The 23,857-nt window shown below is 38.1% G+C and overlaps 2 protein-coding genes and 1 pseudogene across 3 annotated transcripts; 2 read left to right on the forward strand and 1 right to left on the reverse strand.

Moving 5' to 3' along the window:
• Positions 1-9,596: 9,596 nt before the first annotated feature.
• LOC308620827 (olfactory receptor 4S2-like) lies at positions 9,597-10,586 on the reverse strand (the record flags this gene model as incomplete). Its single annotated transcript, XM_081240719.1, has 1 exon — positions 9,597-10,586. The coding sequence occupies exon 1, from the start codon at positions 10,533-10,535 to the stop codon at positions 9,597-9,599; it is 939 nt and encodes a 312-aa protein (XP_081096845.1). The 5' UTR covers positions 10,536-10,586.
• Positions 10,587-16,424: 5,838 nt separating this feature from the next.
• LOC308619634 (olfactory receptor 5D13-like) lies at positions 16,425-17,378 on the forward strand (the record flags this gene model as incomplete). The annotated part of the gene is given in 2 exon segments (XM_081238651.1): positions 16,425-16,790; positions 16,794-17,378. Coding segments are annotated over 2 exon segments (951 nt in total).
• A 2,747-nt stretch (positions 17,379-20,125) lies between these two features.
• On the forward strand, positions 20,126-20,675 carry LOC308620828 (olfactory receptor 5D13-like; annotated as a pseudogene). The gene has a single exon. The product of its transcript is annotated as an olfactory receptor 5D13-like (transcript).
• The last annotated feature ends 3,182 nt before the right edge of the window (positions 20,676-23,857 follow it).

A 23,857-nucleotide genomic window follows, 5' to 3' on the forward strand; every position in this document is an offset into this window, starting at 1 on the left:
AGCACACACCCATCAGATTAGGCAGGACCAGTTACATGGCTATTACCAAAGACAACGCCTGGTCAGAGTTTTAGTTCTTCCTCCCTGCATGGCCTTTGGAAGCAGGAGTCCTTTGGCCTGAGTGTTCTTGGACACTTTGGTTTGAGACGGGGTCCAGCATTATGTGAGAGATAAAAGACTTCTGCTATTAAGGCAGAGGTAGCCTCGAGCCATTCGTTGGGTAAATAAAAGATGTGATTTAATTTGTATTTTCCAGATGGTGAAATAGATTGGCTGAGTTGGGTAAGCTAACTGGTTTTATAAAAAACAACTCCCAGACCTCAGTGGTTTAATACCTATGTCACAGTTTAATGTGGCTGGCACCATTCAAGGACCTAGGCTAGTACAGGCTTCACCACCTTTAACCCAAACCTGTCAAGGTCATCCAGAGTGCCACCATCCAGGTAGCAGATGAGGAAGAGAAAGTGGAAGACAGTGGGTGGGAGGTTTCTACAGGCCAGGTTTGTAAGTGACATATATCACTTTCACCCACCTTCCATTGGTGGGGGAATAGCATTTGGCCGTGTACCCTGGCAGAAGAGAGCTGTGGATCTTGGTGAGCACTGGCGTTCGGTGCCATATTGGTCTGACCAATGGATAAAGTGCTCAGCCCAGTGCCGGCACCTAGTAGGTATTCCATAAATGGTGGTCTCCTCCTTCCTTCCAGAGCCACCTGTCTGGGGAAGGGGTAGACAGGAAAGAAATGGCTTCTGTCCTCCTGCATTGGCATCGTGACCCAGCTGCTTCTAAAATGTATGGTTTTGTGGACCTAACAGGGATACCGGGAGATGCTGTGTCCTGGGTTTTGTCCACAGTATGGTTACAGGAGTTGGGAACTGTGAGCTCATTAGCGACCGGCACATTTAGTGGGGATGTATTCTTGTAGCATCCAATCATGCCTTTAATTACTTACCTGAAGCTCCTGGGGAATCGAGGTGAAAGAAATTCTTAGCTCTGAAGAACCCCCAAGGGAGGACACTAATTTGCTGCTTTGCAAACTTTTCCTAACTCTTTGCCTCAGCTCCTGAGGGCATAATTTAGTCACCTGCGGTGTCATTGTGCCATAAAGCCCGAGTGTGGCCTTCAGGAAGTGGAGGACTAACTGATCATCCAACTCACAGAACAGAAAAATAATTGGCTCTTTTTCTTCCTTTGATGATCATTGTAGCAGCGGAGAACTTTTTCTATTAAATGTGAAGAGGCCAGCATTGGAGTTGTGGAGCGTTAGTGGAAAGAGTTGAGAACACATGAATTTGATCAACACTTTTTGTTTTTTTTACATCTATGCTATTATATTACACATGCTGCTTTTCAACTTTTTAAAAAAATTAAATATTTTGGAGCTCTTTCAATATCAGTGTAGGTAGATGTACTCATCTGTATTAGGTCTAGTTGCCATAGCAAAATATCAGACTGGGTGGCTCAAACAACAGGAATTTATTTCTCATAGTTCTGGAGGCTAGAAAGCCAAGATCAAGGTGCTGGTGGATTTGGTTCCCTGGTGAGGTCACTCTTCCTGGCTTTCAGAGGTTGCCTTCTGGCTGTGTCCTGATATGGGAGAGAGAGAGAGAGAGAGAGAGAGAGAGAGAGAGAGAGAGAGAGCTATTCTTCTTCTTCTAAAGCTGCTAATCCCATCATGAGGATTCTACCCTCATGACCTCCTCTAACTCTAATTACCTCTCAAAGGCTCCATCTCAAAATACCATCACATTAGGGATTAGGGCTTCAACACATGAAATTTTGGCAGACAAAATTCAGTCCACAGCACCATTCTTTTTTTTTTTCCATTTTTTATTTTATTTTTTTATTTCAGCTTTACTGAGATATGATTGACAAATAAAACTGTAAGATAATTAAAGTGTACATGGTGGTGATTTGACATACATATACATTATAAAAGGATTCCCCCATCTAGTTAATTGACACATCCATCCCCCTGCAAACTCACATATTTATCTTATTTTTTGTTTTCTTTTTGGTGAGAACATTTAAGTCCTACTCTCTTAGTGAATGTCAATTATACAATATGATGTTGTCAACAATAATCACCATGCTATACATTAAATCGTCAGACCTTATTCATCTTATAGCTGAAAGTTTTTTACCAACCTCTCCCTATTCCCCTCCCCACCCCCAATGCCTGGAAACAGCTTTTCTACACTGTTTCTGAGTTTGACCTTTTATTTTAGATTCCACATATTAACCTCTTTATTACTATATCATGATGTGCTTTTTCTCTTGTTACCTTCTTTGACTTAAAGTCTACTTTTTTTCTGATACAGGAATAGCAACCCCTGCTCCTCTTTTGGTTTCCATTTGCCTGGAATATCTATTTCCATCCCTTCACTTTCAGTCTATGCCTTAAAGTTGAAGGATACAGGTTGCATATAGTTGCAACCTGTATACAGGTTGCATATAGTTGGGTCTTGTTTTTTTAATTCACTGAGCCACTCTAATGTCCTTTGATTGGAGAATTTTGTTCATTCACATTTAAAGTAGTTATTAATTGGTATGGACTTACTATTGCCATTTTGTTAATCATTTTCTGGCTGTTTATAATTCCTGTGTTTCTTTCTTCTTCTCTTGCTCTCTTCCTGTGTGATTTGACGATTTTCTGTAGTGGTATGCCTAGATTCCATTCTTTTTTACCTTTTGTGTATCTGTTATAGCTTTTTGCTTTGTGTTTACCTTGAGGCGTACATAAAACATATTTATAATAGTCTATTTTAAGCTGATAACAACTTAAGTTCAAATGCATACTAAAGCTCTACGTTTTTACTACTCCCCTCCATTTATGTTTTTGATATCACAATTTACATCTTTTTACCATGTGTGTCTGTTAACAAATTATTGTAGTTATAGATATTTTTAATACTTTTGTTTTTGAGCCATCATACTAGAGTTATAAGTGATTTACTCACTACTGTTACAACATTGGAGTATTCTGAATTTAACTATATATTTACCTTTATCAGTGAGATTTATATTTTCATATGCTTTGCTGTTACTAATTAGAGTCCTTTCACTTGAGCTTGAAGAATTTCCTTTAACATTTCTTATAGGGCTGGTCTAGTGGTGATCAATTCCTTCAACTTTTGCTTGTCTGGAAAATTCTTCATCTCTCCTTTCGTTGTGTAAGACAACTTTGCTGGGTAAAGTATTCTTGGGTGGCATTGTTTTTTTCCTTTGGCACTTTGAATATATCATGTCGCTTCCTTTAGGCCTGCAAAGTTTCTGCTGAAAAATCTGCTGATAGTCTTATTGGGGTTCCCTTGTACATAAGAAGTTGTTTTTCTCTTGCTGCTTTTTTAAAAAAAAATAAAAATGAATAAAAAATAAATAAGTTTATTTATTTATTCATTTATTTATTTCTGGCTGTGTTGGGTCTCCGTTGCTGCGCTCAGACTTTCTCTAGTTGTGGTGAGCAGGGACTACTCTTTGTTGTGGTGCACGGGCTTCTCATTGTGGTGGTTTCTCTTGTTGTGGGGCATGGGCTCTAAGGACATGGGCTTCAGTAATTGTAGCACACGGGCTCAGTAGTTGTGGCACGCAGGCTCTAGAGAGCAGGCTCAGTAGTTGTGGCACACAGGCTTAGTTGCTCTGTGGCATGTGGGATCTTCCTGGACCAGGGCTTGAACACATGTCCCCTGCATTGGCAGGTGGATTCTTAACCACTGTGCCACCAGGGAAGCCCTCTCTTGCTACTTTTAAAGACTCTCTCCTTGACTTTAACTTTTGCCAATTTAATGATAATATGTCTTGATGTGAGTCTCTTTGTACTCATGTTATTTGGAACTCTCTGGGGTTCTTGGATCTGGATGTCTGTTTCTTTCTCCAGGTTAGGGAAGTTTTCAACCATTATTTCTTTTTAAAAATTAAAAACGATTTTTAAAATTAATTATTTTTTTGGACGTGCTGCACAGCATGTGGGGTCTTAGTTCCCCGAACAGGGATTGAACCCATGCCCCCTGCAGTGGAAGTGTGGAGTCCTAACCACTGGACCACTGGGGGACCCCCCATTATTTCTTTTTCTTTTTTACAACTTTATTGGAGTATAATTGCTTCACAGTGGTGTGTTAGTTTCTGCCCCATAACAAAGTGAATCAGTTATACATATACATCTGTTCCCATATCCCTTCCCTTTTGCGTCTCCCTCCCTCCCACCCTCCCTATCCCACCCCTCCAGGGGGTCACAAAGCACAGATCTTATCTCCCTGTCCCATTATTTCTTTGAATAAGCTTTCTGCTACTTTCTCTCTTTATCTTCTCTGTCTAGGGCCACTATAATGCAAACATTGGTCTGCTTGATGGTGTTCCATAAGTCCTTTACACTGTCTTCACTCTTTTCCTCTATTTTTTTTCTCCTTGCTCTTCTGATTGAATGAATTCTGCTGCCCTGACTTCGAGTTCACAGATTCTTTTTTCTTCTGCTTTATCTAGTCTAATGTTGAACCACCCTACTGAATCTTGCAGTTTAATTATTGTAGTCTTCTGCTCTGTGATTTCTGTTTGGTAGTTTCTAGGTTTTCCATCTTTTTGCTGAAATTTTCACTTTGTTCATGCATTGTTCTCCTGACCTCAGTGAGGATCTTTATGACAAATATTTTGAACTCTTTATCAGGTAATTTATCTCCATTTCATTAAAGTCTGTTTCTGAAGGTTTATCTTGTTCTTTTGTTAGGAACATATTCCTCTGTTCATTTTCCTTGACTCTTTGTGTTAGTTTCTATGCATTAGATAAAATAGCACCTCTTCCAGTCTTGATGGAGTGGTCTTTGTAGGAGGTGAAATTTATTTTCAGCATGGCCTGAGCTTTTGGTTTTCTCTCAAAAGTTTGTGATTGTCCAAGTTGCCTTCTTAGTTCTTAGTGGCTCCCAGTAGCTGAGGGTTTGCCAAGACCAGTCAATGTCCCAGAGTCAGCACTTAGAAGCAGGCTGATTGAAAGCTGGACCCTAAGGCAACAGCTTTCAAACTATGCAAATAAGCCTCTTTCAGGGAAAGACTGGGAGATGGGATCTTTTGTTTGCTCCCTCAGCACTGAGTCCAGGTAGGGTAGCCACAGCAAATACTCATGTGCCTGTTAAGAACTACTTTTTTGTTTGCTAAGGTTTTGCGGGTCTCGTGGGTACAAGTCCAGTTGGCTTTTGGAGCTAGGTGTTTTGGGGTACCTTCCTAAGGTGGAATTCTTAAAAGTTGGGATGCTAGATTTTGGGTCCAGAATCTTCAGTCCTCAGAGAGAAGCTGGGAGTTGGGAGTTCTCTCCTGGTTGCTTGTCCCTGTGCTAGGAAAATGGTTTATGGTGAGAGTGTGTCTCAGCCTTTCGTACCCATTTCAGTGTGGGTTTTTCCTTGTTCACTCAGTGTGTAGGGGTCACTCAGCTGGTCTTTGGATTTCTTTCAGAGGGAATTGTTCCATGTGTAGTTGTAGATATGGTGTGTTCATGGGAGGAAGTGAGTTCAGGAACTTCCTTTGTCATCCTCTTGGACTGGAACCCATAGTGCCATTCTTTTAACTGTTTCATATTATATTATCTTATATATGTTCCAAAACATATGTGTGTGTGTGTGTGTTGTGTACTAATCTCAAGACTGAGCTAACGATATTCCTTATTTTATCATTGATCTATGTAAGGTCCCTCTTGTTTTAAAATTTATTTTCTTTGATCTTTATTCTTCACTCCCATTCTGTATTAGTTTCCTTGGGCTTGCATAACAAAGTACCATGGACTGAGAGTCATATATATATATTTACATTCATATTTATTACTATCAGGAATTGGCTTCAGAGATTATGGAGGCTGAGAAGTCCAAAGATGTGCAGTCCACAAGCTGGAGACCCAAGAAAGCTGATGGTGTAGTTCCAGTCTGAGTCCAAAGGTCTGAGAACCAGGACCAAAGATGGTATAAGTCCAAGTCCAAGGGCAGGAGAAGACCAATAGCTCAGCTCAAGTAAGGCAGAGAGACTGAATTCTCCCTTCTTCTACTTTTTTTTTTTTATCCTATTCCGGCCCTCAATGGATTGGATGATACCCATCCTCATGGTGCAGGGAAATCTGCTTTACTCAGTCTACTGAGTCAAATGTTAATCTTTTCCAGAAGCATCCTCACAGACAAAGCCAGAAACAATATTTAACCAGATATTTGGCATCCTGTGGCTCAGTCAAGTTGGCACACAGAATTAACCATCACAGACATCTATTAAGACTCAGCATCATCTGCATCCAGGCAGTGGAAGAGGAAAGAGTGTGGAGAGTGTTCATGGGAGGCTTCTAGTGGTCAGGGCTGAAAGTCGTCCACATCACTTCTCACATTCTATTGGAGAGAACTTACTTACGTTCACTCCTAACTACAGCAGTGGTCAGCAATGTGGTCTAGCTGTGTGCCTATAGGAGGGAAGACAGTGAGTGGTCTCTGCTCCAGTCACTAGCTTACATTCCCACCAACAGTATATGAGGATATTACTTTCCCACACTCTACCAGTGATGGACTTTATCAACCTTCTACATTTTTACCAAACTGATGGTAAAAAATGATGCATTTTAAAGCAATTTATATTTTCCTGATTACTGGCGCGTTGAAAAAAATTTTCATATTTTATTGGCTGCTTACACTTTTCTTCTATGAATTGTCTTTTCATAAGCTTTGTGTCTTAAAATGTTTCTTATTGATTTATAGGAGTTATTATATAGTATGGGTAGCAATTCCTCATTCTCCTTTGCTGATTTGGGCTCATCTTGGCTATACAACTCTGAATCTCAGCCATATCCTCCATATGGCCCCTGGCTTAGGCTGTTGGTCCTGCAGCCCCTGTCATAGAGTTATCTCACCATCATAGCCCCCAAAGAAGTTCCCCCGACTTTCAGCCACCTTTCACCTCTTCCTTGGGACTAGCAGGAACTCTTGGATATTTTTATACCACATGGGAGCAAGATACATTTGAGCTAATATTTTGCTGTACTTTATGCCTATCCATGCACCAATGATTTCCTAATTTCATTATTTAAAATTTCAGTATGTTTTGATATTTGCTTGTAATGTTTTACTATTAAAAATAAGGTTTGTGAAGGTGGGACTTCCATAATAGCTGAATAAGGAGCTCATAAAATCTATCTCTAAGAAGCAACAATAAAACTGGACAAAATTGTCAAAAATAATGATTCAAAAACTCTGGATATTGACCAGAAGTATACAACAAATTGAGAAGTTTATTCAAGAAAATTTACCCAACCTTGGAAAGAAGAATGGGAGTCCATGGGCATTTTATACTCAGGCTGCCCCATCCACTCACCCTCCATTTACATGGTGTAGAAGTTCTATCATGGCAGAGCATCAGTCTATAAGGACAGGCATCTCCACTTCTGGAGAGAGACGACTCTCTTTATTTGGAGCAGAGTGAGGAAAATTTCATGCCCAGGGTCACTGTTGAAAGCAATAGCAATCTCACTGGCAAACAATCAGAGACATTCAATGTTACAAGTCTTGAGACTTGTTGAAGCAAACAACAGTTTGGTAGACAAGTAAAAATGTGACAGGAAGATCCAGGGAATGATGTCTCTTAATTTTCTTTTTCTTTATTACAGTAGAGGAACCCACTGAAGCAGTCCATGAAGGTCACTGCAGAAGACATAGACCATGGTGCATCAGAGTGTAGAGTGGTTCTGGAGTACAGAGGCTGTTCAGGAGTCCACCCTGATGCCTCTCAGTATCTACCCTTGTCCTCCTTGGGTCTACAGTTTATGTTCTCTACACAGGGGACTTAGTCATAGTTCTGTGGATGTTGTCAATTCAATCACTATCTCATGTGAATCCTAAAATATTAGCTACTACTGTGCTCTTGACATAAGGTAGTAGAAAAAAGGGAGGGTAGAAATAATCAGCATACAACAATTGCTACAGTCCCTGCTTCTGTAGCCGGTCAAATAGTCCTAAACTGGCCCAGAGCCTGTACTGTCCTTAACAAGGGCATGTGGGGCCCCTACTCCAGGCTCTGTGCCCCAGGAGGCTCAGTGCTTTTTGGAGCACACTTCTTGAAATTTTAAAGTCTCCTTTCAATGCTTAAAGGAAGCCAGGTTTACTTCCTTACTCATCAGGAGAGAAAAGAAAAGAAGATCACTCACTCAGAACTTTTCAAATTTCTTGGGTTTCAATGATGAGAGGTTATGAAGGTGATAGGTAGCCACATAAAAATCAAGTGCTATGTTCGTTGCACTGGTAGTTCAGGATTTAAACTGTACATTTTTATCTATTCATGATATTGTTAAACAAGTTAGGTAAACCTGCTCAGAAGGTAGAACTCTCTTCAAGTCATGCAAAATAATTTTGATTATTTTAATATTTGCATATATTTCCCCCCTTTACTATAGATCGATGTCAAAGGTTGAGTTCCCTAGGCAACATCTCTCAGATTGAATCTGTGTGTAAAAAATTCTTGGGAAATGCTTCCAATATCCACGTCTGTAAAAGAATGAAGGAAGCAGACTTGGGCAGAGGGGAGAAGTTGAACCATGATACAGTAACAAAAAAGATCTTAGATGGTCCCACAAGGAGCTTTAGAGCTGGGATGGCCCTTCACAGTTGTTTAAAGTTGAGGCAAGAGGCCCTGGTCTTTTTATCACCACATTGACCATTACTGGCTGTAGCCTGCTGGAGGAAGAGGACATGATATTGGTACTGCCCTGGGGGGAGGCATTATCTGGAGAAGGATGAACAGTGAGCCACGAGCAGCCATCCCTCCTGGCAACTGAGGGAATGAGTACTTCCATCCTGAAGGGGGTCTGAGTGGCTCACCCCAGCAATCACTAAAAACCCTTTCCTTGACTCAGATAGCCCTCACTATAGGTGAGCATGTTTTTAAACATTCTGAGCCCAGTATAGCTTGTACTGTAATATCAACATAAATAATTCCCATCTGTGAACTGTTGAGTAATGATCATGTGAGAAAAACCCCTCAACCCCAAATCAAATTCTTTAAATGAGGGTTGTCTAGATGTCTGGAGTTGCCAAGTTTATGGTAACAACAATAACATCAACGAAAGCAGTTCCTGCCGCTGACAAAATGCTTTCACCTCTACATCCATCTCATTTGATTTTCTATATAACCCTGGGAAGTGGTGGGAAAAGTAGCTTCAATCCATTTAACAGATGTGGAAACAGGCAAGGCAAAGATAGCGAAATCAATGTCAGCATTTGCTTTTGGTATCATTCCTTTATTGGAATATATGTATACCTGACATACCACATCACTTAGAGGCATTGCTCAGAGGCAATAGTACTCTCTGTTACGAAATAGACTGTGTTTGGTGTCAGATTTCCCTGTACAAATGTTTAATCTACTCAGGGCTCCCAGTAGGGGATATCTCTTATCCGATATCAGAGTATCTTTAGAGTATCACTAAAGTCAAACTACTGGTGATCGGTACCTTCCAAACTACATCGTTAGACTTCAAATCCAAGACTCTTTATATGATTTTCAATTATTTATTTGTGTGATAGGATTAAGGGCTAATGACTGACTAATTCCCAGTAACCCTTTTGGAAACTGGTACAACGGAGGCTGTATCAATCCCCAAGGTCTCTCCTGTTTCTGCCCAACAACCTCTTGATCCATAGTCTCTTCATTGCATTTTTCACCTCCGTGTTTCTCAGGCTGTCGATCAGAGGATTCAACATGGGTGTGATGACAGTGTAAAATACAGCCACCATCTTGTCCTCAGGAAAAGTGGTGGAAGGTCTCAGGTAGATGAAGATGCAGGGGACAAAATATAATATTACCACAGTGATGTGGGAAGCGCATGTGGACAGAGCCTTGTGCCTCCCCTCTGATGAGCGAGACTTGAAGGAAAGCAAGGTGACTGTGTAAGAGCCCAAAAAAATGACAAAGGAGCTCAGTGAAATCATGCCACTGTTGGCCACTGCAATGAGCCCCACCACATATGTGTCTGTGCAAACCAGCTTCAGTAAAGGGTGGACGTCACAGAAGTAGTGGTCGATCAGGTTGGGGCCACAGAAAGGGAGTTGTACAGTGAGCACGGTCTGGATAAAAGTATTCACAAAGCCTCCTAACCAAAAGAACACCACCAATATGAAGCAGAATTTCCAGTCCATGATGGTCAAATAGCGTAGAGGCTTACAGATGGCCACGTACCTGTCATAGGCCATCACTGTGAGGATAGAGACCTCTGTGCAGCCAAGCAGATGGACAAAAAAGAGCTGGACCATGCAACCATCAAAAGAGATTCTCTTGACCTTGGCTTGAAAGTCAATAATCAGCTTGGGGGCTGTAACAGAGGAATAGCAGATGTCAACAAAGGAGAGGAAACTAAGGAAGAAGTACATTGGAGAGTTGAGATTTGAGCTCCTTTGAATAGTTATTATAATGAAAAAATTTCCAGTCATGAAGATCATATAAAAGAGTAGGAACAAAAAGAAGCATAGTTGCTGTACTTCCTTATTTTGGGAAAGACCCATGAGGATAAATTCAGTGACATTATTTTCCATAGAATCTGGGCAGGTCACAAGAGAGAAACATTGTGTGATTTTACCTGTTGGAAAAAATATAAAGGACAATTAGATTTGGGCACATGATGCCATAACATTATTGTTATTATTTTTAAACAATTATTAACAAAATTTCTCCCTTGAGGTGTTGGTTTCGGTATAGTCTGTTTCTTAAAATGACCAGAGATTGACTGAGGGATGGAGGAAGAAAGAGGAAAGAGAAGAAAAATTCATGGACTTTAAATATATTTAGGCATGGAATCTAGGCTCTCCACTTAATAATCAGTTATCTGAATCATTGTTGCTTGAGAATTTAAATTATATCTTCCTTTTAAATCGAGATTCCAAGTGATAACCTCCTCTCTCTCAACTCCAGGATGCTTTTTTCCTATGTTCCAGTTGATACATGGAACCTATCACACAGACATTTGTGATCATAAGTATATGCCTTCAAATGTACAACTTTGAGCCAGACCTGGCATGTAACTAGCCTTTTATGTAGCTCTTTGGCCTCCCAAATTACTATCACCTTGATTGACTTTACCACATATTAGATTATTCTGGGAATTTACTTTTTGTCATTCCTTATATGTTTAAAAGTTGGGGAAAATGCACAGAGGCTTCACAAGAAGGAAATACCATTTGCAAGATGCTCAAAACTTCAGAATCTAGTTGACATTAGTTGTTATAGGATATGGGAAGTAACAATGCTCAGGTAGGTTTAGATGTGCCTCTGACAGTGACCAACTGTGAGATAATGGGGCAAGTTACTTATTTTCATTGAGACCCAGTTTCTTTGGTCAATGGGTTGACGCTACATGAACACCAGGGTCTCCTCCAACTTTAATGTTATATCATGAAATCTGAGATGATATTTTTAATACAAAGAATCACTGTCATTGAATGTAGTTTCTTTCATTATTTCTGTATTCTTTTGAACCAAAAGATGTGTGAAGTTTGGGACAATGTGTATCTATTTTTGTACTGCTTCAGTACAAATACTGCTTCCATTAATTTGGCAAGTCATTTAAACTTTTTGAACTCTGGTTTCTTCATCCTTCAAATGGAAATGTGACTGACTACTTCAGAGAATTTTTCAAATACCAAACCTAGCCCAGCATAAGGGAAGCACTCACTGTATTATGCCTTTTGATTTTTCCAACTAGATTCCCAGTTCTTACATTTTAGTGTGAAAAATTTCAAATTAACACGAAATGGAGATAATAAGTGCTCATATATCTGTTATTCATATTAAAAATGACTAATGTTTTACTATATTTGTTTCATCTCTCTTTTTCATTTCTTTTTGGTTCCAAAGTATTTTAATGCAAATCATGTCATTTCAACTTTTATTGCTTCAGTATTCATGTCTCTAAAAAAATCAAGATTTTTTTTACATAAAGAGAAAGCATGATCATATTAGTAAAATTACCAGTAGTTTCCTGGTATCTATCAATTCCTGGTCTGCTGGAGCCATGTTTTGTTCCCACCTCTCCTTACAGTAATTAGATTAGTGCCTACTTTGTCTGCTGTATGAGATATGGTAGCTCACTGTGGGTACTGAGCACTTGCAGTGTGGATAGTGTGATTAAGAAACTGAAGTTTCAATTTATTTAAATTTAAGTTAAAAAACTAAAGTGATAAAAATATTTTGACATCATAAAAATTTGTATAATTGGGTTAAACAAAATATGATTAAATATGACTAAAATAAATTTCACCTATATCTTTTTCTTTTTTTTTTTTTTGCGGTACGCAGGCCTCTCACTGTTGTGGCCTCTCCCGTTGCGGAGCACAGGCTCCGGATGCACAGGCTCAGCGGCCATGGCTCATGGGCCCAACCGCTCCGTGGCATGTGGGATCTTCCCAGACCGGGGCACGAACCTGTGTCCCTTGCATCGGCAGGTGGACTCTCAACCACTGCACCACCAGGGAAGCCCGAGAAATGATTTTGATTATATTTATTCAATTGAATATTATATAGAAATGAAAAAGGGGAGTAGGGAGATACACAAGGGCAGTATTCACATCAAAACACAACCATAAGATAATTGCTATGACTGGAGTAAGCCCTAAGGCTGCTGTGATTTTGTATAATAGTATTTCTTTATGTGAAGAAGATGGTATTTGAACCCTGACTTCTCCGCATACCAATTTTGCAGCCTAGGGAATTAGATATTTTGTGTCTTGTTTATTTTTTTGTGAAACGTGTATTTTTAGGAAATAGTAAATTTGCATTCACTAAATTAGTTCTTATTTAGTTAGTAATGAGTTCAAAAATGTTACTAACTATCCCTAACCACCACCCCTCAACCTGGTCCCAACACACTCATAGCCACAGATACTGAAAACAAAGTCTGGCAAATGGTGTAGCAAAATGAATCAAAGTGGGCGGGAGGGGGGGTGGATGCTGAGAGGCTACTTATTATGTTTACGCTTTTTCAATTCAGAGGTGATGGTGTGTTGGCATAAAGCAGAGCTGGTTGTGGTATTGGAGATACGATAAAATGGGACTATTAACGTGAATGTTGACATTTTAAAAATAAATTTTACAATTTAAAAATAATTTTTGATTTACAAAATAAATTGCAAAGATATTTCAGAGGGTTTTCATCACACCTCACTGTAAATAGTTAGTAGGGATGCAAAATGGTGCAGCTGCTACGGAAAACAGTATGGAGGTTCTTTACAAAATTAAAAATTGAATTGTATATAATCCAGTAATCCTGCTTCTGGATATTATCCAAAAGATTTGAAATCAAGATTTCAAAGAGATATTAGCATCCCCATGTTCATTGCAGAACCATTCACTGTAGCCGAGATGGGGAAACAACTGAAATGTCTATGGACAGATGATTGGATTTAAAAAAATGTGGTATATAAAAACAATGGAATATAATTTGGCCTTAAAAAGATGGAAATTGTATAATATGTGACTACATGGATGAAACTTGAGGACATGATGCTAAGGGAAATAGACCAGTCAGAGAAAGACAAATACTGCATGATTCCACTTATATGATGTATCTAATGTAATCAAATTCATAGAATCAAAGAGTGGAATAATAGCTGCCAGAGTTTAGTAGAGGAGGAAATGGGAAGTTACAAATCAATTGGCACAAAGTTTCAGTTAAGCAAGATGAACACAGATGCACTGTACAAAATTATATCTGTAGTCAACAATACTGTATGGTACACTTAAAAATACCTTATGAGGTTAGATCTCATGTTAAGTGTTCTTACCACAGTAAAATAAAATTAAAGAAAAAGAAATAAGAGCACATTATGATCACCAAATTTTAAATTTTATTTGGATCCCATCAGTTTTTTTTTTTTCCATTAATACCCTCTTTTCTTTCTGAGATGCAATCCAGAGTACCACATTGGATTTAGGTCTCATCTCCTCAATATCTCCTGGTCTGTAACAGTTTTTCATCCTTTTCTTGTTTTTCTTGACTTTGACAGTTCTAAGGAGTACCAGTGCAGTATCCTGTAGAATGTTTCCAAATATGGGTTTACCTAATGATTCTCTCATATCAAGCTGAGATTATAGGTTTTGGGGAAAGAATATCACAGGTGTGAAGCTTTCTCATCACATCATATCAGGGGTAGATGATATCCACATTATACCACTGAAGGTGTCACTTTTATTCTTTGCTTAAGGCAGTGCTGGCCAAGTTTCTCTACTCTAAACCTGAATGCTGGATTTGAAATGCAATGGAGTTAATAACAATTACTTCTAGATTGTTCTTTTTTTTCTTATTTCCAGTTTTACATGTCATGTTTACTTCAGTGAATATGTATTATTTCAGTAATTCAATATCAAAAAGTAATTAATGGAACAGATGTAGTGGTTTAATTATCTTTAATGAGTTAGAAGAAAATTCATCCACCACAATTGACATAAGAGACAGTGTTTCGACTAATTACATGGTTTGTGGTCCACTGAGTAATACTCCAATTATAATTCTCTGTACTTTATAACTTCATTGTCATGGAGGGAAATACAAGAGCCAGAGTTTGGCAGAATTTAGACAGTGAATTCAACTTTTAGTTTTCTCTTTGTATTCTTTAATATTTCTTATGTCCTGGAAATAAAATGCCATTTTATTGGCATACTCATTGAAATATACTACCACTTTCGTTGCAATCCTAAAGCCTGTTGATATCTTAAAGAATGTTTGATTACTGAGAAGAAATATACATGAGGTTCATTAATCATAGAAAGAAATCCTCAGTAAATTCATCAAGAACTTCTGGTTTCAGGTCAATTCATGTCTCTTTTGGTATCCTTCAATTTACATGGAAAAGATGGAGCTCCAGCTCATATAGATTATTCTAAAAACTATAGATGGCCCCTTTCTATGATCAGAGGCATTTTAATTTTCACTAACAGGGCATGAAGTGTGTCTAATAATTAAATTTTTTATTACAGAAACTGGCAGCAGTGAGCAATGGGGAAGTTGCAAAAGATTCATAGCATATTTGTTGATACTGAAATTCCATAGGCCTAGTTTCAATTTGAGTACAAACCTAATCCTAATCCACTGATTTTCTCCGAATCATTTGAAATTGCTAGAGTTAAACACCAAGTCAGTTTCTGAGTATCTTTTGTTATTAATTTAGTCTGAACCACAATGGATATTTGCATTGTATCTGCCCAGTCTCACTGGCTATTGGAAAGAATATGCTGATCACACATGTTTTATGTCTAGGGTTGTTTGTAGTGCATGTCAAGTAGGCATTCATGGAGCTGAGTCTGGAGCCTGAAACTTGATCCAGACAAAGCTAAGAAGACAGGACAGATCATCCATCTAATTTTGCTGCAGCTTTATGTCTATAACTTGGGGTCATTCATTTTATGGTCTTACTGCTCTCACGACCCTATCTTCCCCAAGTTTGCCTCATCATAACAGAGAGCTTGCTTCTTACTGGTTGAGAAAATGTGTACTTTTCATTGTATCTTAGCACATATTTTGTATAAAAGTATTATTGGTGAATATAATATACTTCTGTTTCTCAAAAAACTATATTTTATATTATATTTAATCATATATTTATAATTTTAAAATATATTTCAGAATAGATGACCTAAAAGCACATTAACAATTAATATAATTTAATTAATTAACTTTAATTAATAGAATAATAAAGGTTAAGCAAATATCAATAAATAAGGCCCACTTACCCCAGGAGGCAGTGTACCATTAATAGAGGTTTTTATGGCTCCTATATGATCATTTTATGAATAAGATTCTGTAATAAAATTTTAGCACTAAAATTAAGGAAGGTATAAACTAGCTACAACTTAAGATTATTCCAACTCATAAATGCTATAGGTGCTTAATTTTTATTATGCCTAAAAATCAAAAATATAAAAACAATTAATGCTAAGATTTATGTGGCACCATTTGCAGGTCATGGGATCTCCTTGATCCTTAGCGTACTTCTTAGAGCCATAACAAGGTACTCTGCTTCTGTTTTACCTCTCTTGCTTCTGTTTTACAATTTCTTTTGTGCTCGAAATTTATATTTCAGTTCTATATTAAAAATACTAACAAGGGCTAAATTTTAAACAATAGGATGATGAGTCTATTTTAGTGGTTGTCATAATTTAGCATGTATCAAAAATCACCTGGAGGGCTGGTTAAATCACAGATTGCAGGCTCCATTCTAGAGGTTTTGATTCAGGAAGTTGGATATGGGGCTAGAGAATTTGCATCCTAAACACATTCTCAGGTGCTCCTGCTGCTGCTGGTTTGAGGACCATCCCTGGGGAATCTATATCAACTCTACAGAGACATATGAAGCTTCTTTCTTCTCTGTTTCTCTTTTCTATTCATTTCTACTTTGGGAGAATAACTTTTGGTTCCTTATTCAACAGGAATCATGATGTTATCAGAGGGAAATCAGAGTATCATACCCACATTTATTCTCCTGGGTTTTTCAGAATATCCAGAACCCCAGGTTCCACTCTTCCTGGTTTTCTCATCTATCTGCACAGTCACTGTGGTGGGGAATTTGGGCATGATCTTGATAATCATCAAGATCAATTCAAAACTCCACACGATCATGTACTTTTTCATTAGTCACTTGTCCTTTGTCAATTTCTGTTATTCTACTGTAGTGACACCTAAATTGTTGGAGAACTTGATTGTGGAGGAGAGAACCATCTCTTTCTCTGGTTTCATTATGCAATTTTGTTTTGCTTGCATATTTGGAGTAACAGAAACTTTCATGTTAGCAACAATGGCCTAGGACTGTTTTGTGGCAGTCTGTAACCCCTTGCTCTATAGCACTGCTATGTCTCAGAAGCTTTGTGCTCTGTTGGTGGCTGGGTCTTACTCATGGGGTATAGTGTGTTCCCTGACACTCACATATTTTCCTCATTCATTATCATATTTTGAGTCTAGCATCATAAATAATTTTATCTGTGACCACTCTGTAATTGTTTCTGTCTCCTGCTCAGACCCCTATATCAGCCAGATGCTATGTTTTATTATTGCTGTATTCAATGCGGTGAGCAGGCTGGTGGCTATTCTGATGTCCTATATACTCATTTTTGTCACTTTTATGAGGATGCCTTCTTCAAGCGGGCACCGGAAAACCTTCTCCACCTGTGCCTCCCAACTGACAGCCATCACCATTTTCCATGGAACCATCCTTTTCCTTAACTGTATCCTTAATCCTAAAACTTCTTGGCTTGCAGTTAAAGTGGCTTCTGTGTTTTACACAGTGGTGATTCCCATGCTGAACGCCTTGATCTACAGCCTGAGGAGCAAAGATGTAAAAAACACATTCAGAAAATTAGTTTTTGCAAAATTGCTTTATCACTCCATATAGTATTTTTAGATTCATTATTTTATTTCTGAAAAACTGATTTACTGCACTACAGATTGTTCAGCTCTTGTAGTGCAATTGATGATTCAAATCTTTTTTTTTTTTTTGCGTTACGCGGGCCTCTCACTGCTGTGGCCTCTCCTGCCGCGGAGCACAGGCTCCGGACGCGCAGGCCCAGCGGCCATGGCTCACGGGCCCAGCCGCTCTGCGGCACGTGGGATCCTCCCGGACCGGGGCACGAACCCGCGCCCCCGTATCGGCAGGCGGACTCTAAACCGCTGCGCCACCAGGGAAGCCCTGATTCAAATCTTTTAATCAACAGGCTTTTAATTAATATACCTATGGCAGCAGAGCATTTTATTGATTGTTGATTATTGATTGTTGCATACATTAACATTTAGTGAAATAGCTGTAAACAACATGTAAACCAAACTGGAAAAGAAATTATTTGACTGTCTTTTGTAATGTTTTGTAAATTATTTTTAAATGCTTTACCATATACAGTATAATTTTATATGTGTGTTTCCAAAGTAAAACTGATTCCCAGCTCATCAGATATGAGTGGGTCTAAGACGAGTCCCTAGAATTGTAATCGGGAAATTCATACTCCAGAGATTGCTTTAACAAATGTTTCAGTTTACTGTAGCTTGTAATGAATCCTTTGCTAATCATTGTATAATAAATGGTGGAAGTTAAATTTTATTCATGAAACATATAGCCTGCTGACTAGCAAACAAAATTAACTAAAGTATTGTTCTGCTTTCCCTAAATTAATATCCCTATTTTATTCCAAAAGTTTTTTTTGTGTGTGTGTAATCAAGGCAGTGGGATATTAGAATAAGAGGGTCCTAAAATGGACTCAAGGAACTCTGGCCATTTAAATTTCAAAAAACATGCCATTATAATTCAATAGAGAAATGATAATTTTCAACAAACAATGTTGAGATAACTGGCTATCCATATGGATAAATGAGTCTTTACTTTTAGTTCATAACATATACAACCATTACCATGAACGAAATGAAATGGATCATAGATGTAAACATAAAAATTAAAACTAAAAAATTTTAGCATAAAATAGAAAAAATATCTTTCAAAACTTATTAATAAACTTATCATTAATAAAATGAAAATATAAGCCACAGATTGTGAGTAAATATTTGAAATATATATGTTTGATAAAGGATTTGTGTGCAGAATATATAGAGAACTCTTCATACTCAAAACAAGAAGAAAAATAACCTAGTTAAAGAGTTGGTGAAATATTTGAGCAGACATTTGACAAAACAAAATATACAAATCGTCTGTAAACACATGAAAAGATACTAAGCATAATTAGTCATCAATGAAATTCTCATTAAAACTAAAACTAAAATCATGATGAGATACTTCTGCACTCCCATTAGCATAGCTAAAATGAACGAGTTTCAAATATTGGTGAAGATGTGGAGCAAGTTGAATGTTTATGCATTTCAGAGGAGAGTGAAAGGTTAAATGACTTTGAAAACAGTCTAGCACTATCTTATGAAGTTATGCAAACACTTCTTCCCATACAAGGCCCAAACTACTATGCTGCAGAAACTGATATAAAAATGTGTATGCGTTTAACCCTCTAAGTTGGCTGTGCAGCAAAGAAAATTAATAGACAAGAAGTTTGCTAGATTTAGGTGATTTGGGTGCAGAAATTGGCTCCAGAGTTGGTCCAGGTGTCAGTGATGGGGAGAAGATGCACTGTAGAACTCAAGCCTGTCCCATTGAAAGAATAACCATGTAGACCCGCGGGATTCTGGATCAAGGCCATGCTATGTACAACAAATAATTCTATGCCTGGTGAGAAACTGCCTCTTTTGTGCTATGGCTTCCTTAAAGTCTGGTAAGGGTTAGTCAGGTTGTCATGGGCCTAGGGAAAGCACAAGTGGATCTAACTGGGTGGTATTTTGGTTTAGCAGAACCAGTGGATTGGTTGATACCCAGTGGTTTTAGAGACTTAAACACGTTTCCAAAATGCATTTGTCACTTTTAAGAGATTATATTATTTAACTGTATTAATATAAGCTTGGAAGTGTGGATTGGCCATATTTAGAAGAAAACACAATTTAGTTTCAATAAAGTACATCACTGTTTCTGAAAATAATAATACTTATGTTAAGCAATAAAACCAGAATCCAAGTTATGTTGTTTATACACCTCAAAACACATGCACTTTATACACAGAAAAGTACAAAAAAATCACACAGTAAATGTAATAGCAGTTATCTCTGAATAGTTGCATTTTAGCTGATTTATCTTTCACTTTGGGTTTTACTGTAGTCACCATATTTTTTAATTCAGTTCATATATTTTTCTGTAATTAATTTTTAAAAAGAAATTCATGGGGTAGGCTAGATGAGGTGCTGTGTCCAGTGATTTAGAAGAAACTACCTTCTTGTAAATTGCCACATAGAAAAACATTCAAGCTAATTTCTGAGTTCATGACATAAAAAGAAATAGTTCAGTAAATATTCTCTGTGGTCTAAATCCCCAAGGCCATGGACGCATACATAAACCCTACATTTTGTTCATTGGAATCAGATTCCACTTCCAAAGCTCTCTCTCTCTCTCTTTCTCCCACCCTTCATTTCTCCCAGTTTTTCCACCCAAACTCTTGGAGAACTTGGTTGTGCAAGACAGAACCATCTCTTTCCCAGGATACATCATGCAATTCTTCCTGGCTTGTATAGTTGCAGTGCAGAAACATTCATTTGGCAGTGATGGCCTATGAGTGATTTGTGGCAGTTTGTAAGCCTCTGCTCTACACAGCGGTCATGTCCCTAGAGCTCTGTGCATCATTGGTGGCTGGGTCCTACACGTGGGGTGTAGTCTCTTCCTTGACACTCACCTATTTTCTACTGGCATTATCCTTCTATGGGTATAACATCACAAATAATTTTGTCTGTGAGCACTCTGTCATTGTCTTCGTCTCCTGTTTGGATCCCTACATCAGCCAAGCGCTTTGTTTTGTCAAACAAAGTAATTATCCTCACTACTTATATGTCCATTTTTGTCACTATCATAAAAATGCCTTCTGCTGGTGGGCGCCAAAAAGCCTTCTCCACGTGTGCTTCCATTCTGACTGCCCTCACCATTCTCCATGGGACTGTCCTTTTCCTTTATTGTGTACCCAGCACCAAAAACTCATGGCTCATAGTCAAAGTAAGTTCTGTATTTTATACAGTGGTGAATCCCATGCTGAACCCTTTGATCTACAGCCTCAGGAACAAAGATGTGAAAGAGAATGTCAGGAAATTAATGAATCGCTGAATACAATTTTGTTGAAGATTTGTGTCACCAAAAGAAATTTGATCTATTACATAGTGTTGTTCAATGCTTCTAGTAGAGATGATGATTCAAATTATGTAGTCAACTCACTAGATTTTTCAATTTAGAGTCATAAACCAGTTATCTGATCTTTTGGTTTCTATTCAATGTCTAATAAAATAGCTGTAAACCAAATGTGAAATAATTTGTGTTGGGTGAATGGTGTCCCCCAAATATCCACGTCCACCCAGAAGCTCAGAAACCTTATTTGGAAATAGGATCTCTGCAGATGTAATTAAGGTAAGAATCAAAATGAGATTAAAGTGAACCCTAAATCCAATGAGTGTGTCCTTATAAGAGACAGAAAAGGACACCCAGAGACACACAGGGAAGATTGTCGTTTTACTGCTGCCCACCAGGGGATCCAGGAGCCACCAGAATCTGGACGACGTGAGGAAGGATTCTCCCCTAGCATCTTCAGAGGGAGTATGGCCTTCCTGCACCTCGATTTCAGGCTTCTCGGTCTGGAGAACTGCGAGGAAATAAATCTCCATTGTTTTAAACAACTAAGTCTGTGGTAATTTACTGCAGCAACACTAGGAGTCTTATTTAACAGTAAATATCAGCATAAAATCTTGACTCATACATTGGTATAATAAATCATTTTTTAAAACATTATTCCATTTCATTTAAGCAATAGGAATATCAGGGCTATAGAGGAATTCTGAAAAGCTGTAGCTAACTCAGAATGTGGATATGAAAGAATTAGCAATGAGAGCCTGGAGGCATTGTCTCTAAAATCAGGCCAAGTTCTTTGCTCCTTTCTGCTTAAGGGCCTCCTGTACTTCTATTATAATACAGGAAGTGATATTAAACATGATGACTGAATTTCAAGTAAAAGTGTTGATTTTATATCAAAGGATTAACAAGGGACCCAGACCAAAAATGAAAAATTGTTACTAGTCTCACATGTCTCACAGTCTGATGTGTTAAACTTGATATTGTAAATTCTATTTACTAATGCAGTGGATGTCATAAAACATTTCAAAAATAGTTTGTATACAGACTCACAGACATAGAGGACAGACTTGTGGTTGCCAAGTTGGAGGAGGAGAGGGGGAGGGTTGGGCTGGGAGTTTGGGGTTAGTAGAAGCAAAGTATTACATACAGGATGGACAAACAACAAGGTCCTACTGTAGAGCACAGGAAACTATATTCAATATCCTGTAATAAATCATAATGGAAAAGAATATGAAAAAGAATATATACATGTATAACTGAATCACTTTGCTGTGCACCAGACACTAAGACAACATTATAAATCAACTATACGTCAATAAAAAAATAGTTTGTATAAATATTGTTTTGTTTTTAAAGTTTAATTTTTAGTTAATTACACATTTACCTGCATGGTATAGAGTCATCTGCCAGACAAATATGGTATTGCTGCAATTGTTTTAGATTGAAATGTATCCTAAAGTGATTATTCATTTTCTGGTCTTTGCCCAGTGAGTGATTGAGTTAGAAAAAAATTCAAAATATTATCTCCGTTTATCTCTCGCTGATCATGGTTTGTAGCACATAAGATTCCCCAGGATATGCACTATGCAGATGTGCAATATTGTTCCTCTATATCACCTTAGTGATTAAATAATATTCACATGTTCAGAATAAGTGTGTTGGTCTCAAATAAAACATTTAACTTCACCTTATACGATAAAGGTATGCCACCAAAACTGGATAGGTAGGGTAGGTGTGGGTAGGTAGGCAACTATGAAACATAAAGAAACCAAACATTTTCCTTTTAATTTTCCTCAGTTATAAACCAGGGGTCCCACATGGCTAACATAATATTCTGGCCAGTTACTAATATACTCTATTGTGCATTTTCCAAATAATTCTTCTCAAGGACTGTTCTTCACTCTGGGTAATGAAATGAAAATTGTCAGTTTTAATTCCATCAGGGAGGATTTAATATTTCTGTGTTTGTGTGTGTGCACGTGTGTGTAATATCTTGTTATTGGGATGCAACACACATATACAGGCCCTTTTCCAACACACTTATGACAAAGTAAGTATTATCAATCATTACCCTTCGGAATGAATCATTTTATTGCATACTTCGTGGTACATTCACTTGTATATGGAGAAAAGATGAATCCTCTCTGGACTTGAATTTGTGAATAAAAGAGGGAAAAAGTGATAAATGACAACATAGAAAAAGGCAGGGGAAAACGCTTGAGTATGTTCTTGTATTTTTATTTTGCCAAATCACCAAAATTTCCATCAAACCAAAAGTAATCAAAACCAGTGATTTTCATACTTTATTACTCATACAAATCGTCTGGGGGTGCTGTATTGTATGGTCAGGTCACTCAAGATGGCTGTTCTCTTGCTCTCTGTCCATCCCCTGCCCAACCAGTGCCCGCTTCCCCTACACGCTATGCACATGACTGGCCTTCCTACCTACTTGTCTCAGGCCCCAGCTAGTGACTGTTCTTATCAAAGGGGTGGTGAGGGACATGACCCTCTGCTAGTTTTCTTGGTAACTAATGAGCCAACCTGACGTAATTCCCCCTATAACTGGCAATCTTCCCTTTCCCCCTGGGAGCAAAGACCACCATGTCCTGCCCCCAGCCACTGCACACCATGGGGTGTTGCTCCAAGACCTTGCTTCAGACATTAAGATCCCCCATTCATTAAACCACTGATGTCTCTGTTGCTGACTCTGTGCTCTTCCTTCAGTCTTAGAGCTGGGCAAGTGCAGGCCTCGTAGGCGTGCAGGGTGCAGCCCAACATGTACAATGCAGATATTGGTGCAGTGGCCTGTGGTAGGGCCCAAGATTCTGCATTTCTAATAGACTTCCAAGTAATGCTGGTGTTACTGGCCATTGGACCAGACTCTGAGTAGCAAGAATCTAAACAAACATTTTTATTTTGGATAAAATTCAGCCAGCGTAGACTCATCTCCAGTTGTGTACCAAGTCATCAGAGGCCCCTTAAAATGAACTCCTTATTTCTCCTATCTTCCATTGGCAACAATCTGAATAAGAATTAAACTAATTTTAATTCTGATTTAAATAAAACAATTTTAATTATGAAATTTTGATACTTTCACAAACTTTATAACAAGCATACTTTTAAAATATGAAACATTTAAATTAGAGAAATAACATTTTCATAAT

This window comes from Mesoplodon bidens (assembly GCF_964165515.1).
Source record: "Mesoplodon bidens genome assembly, chromosome: 7".
In the NCBI taxonomy this organism is placed as follows: Eukaryota; Metazoa; Chordata; class Mammalia; order Artiodactyla; family Ziphiidae; genus Mesoplodon; species Mesoplodon bidens.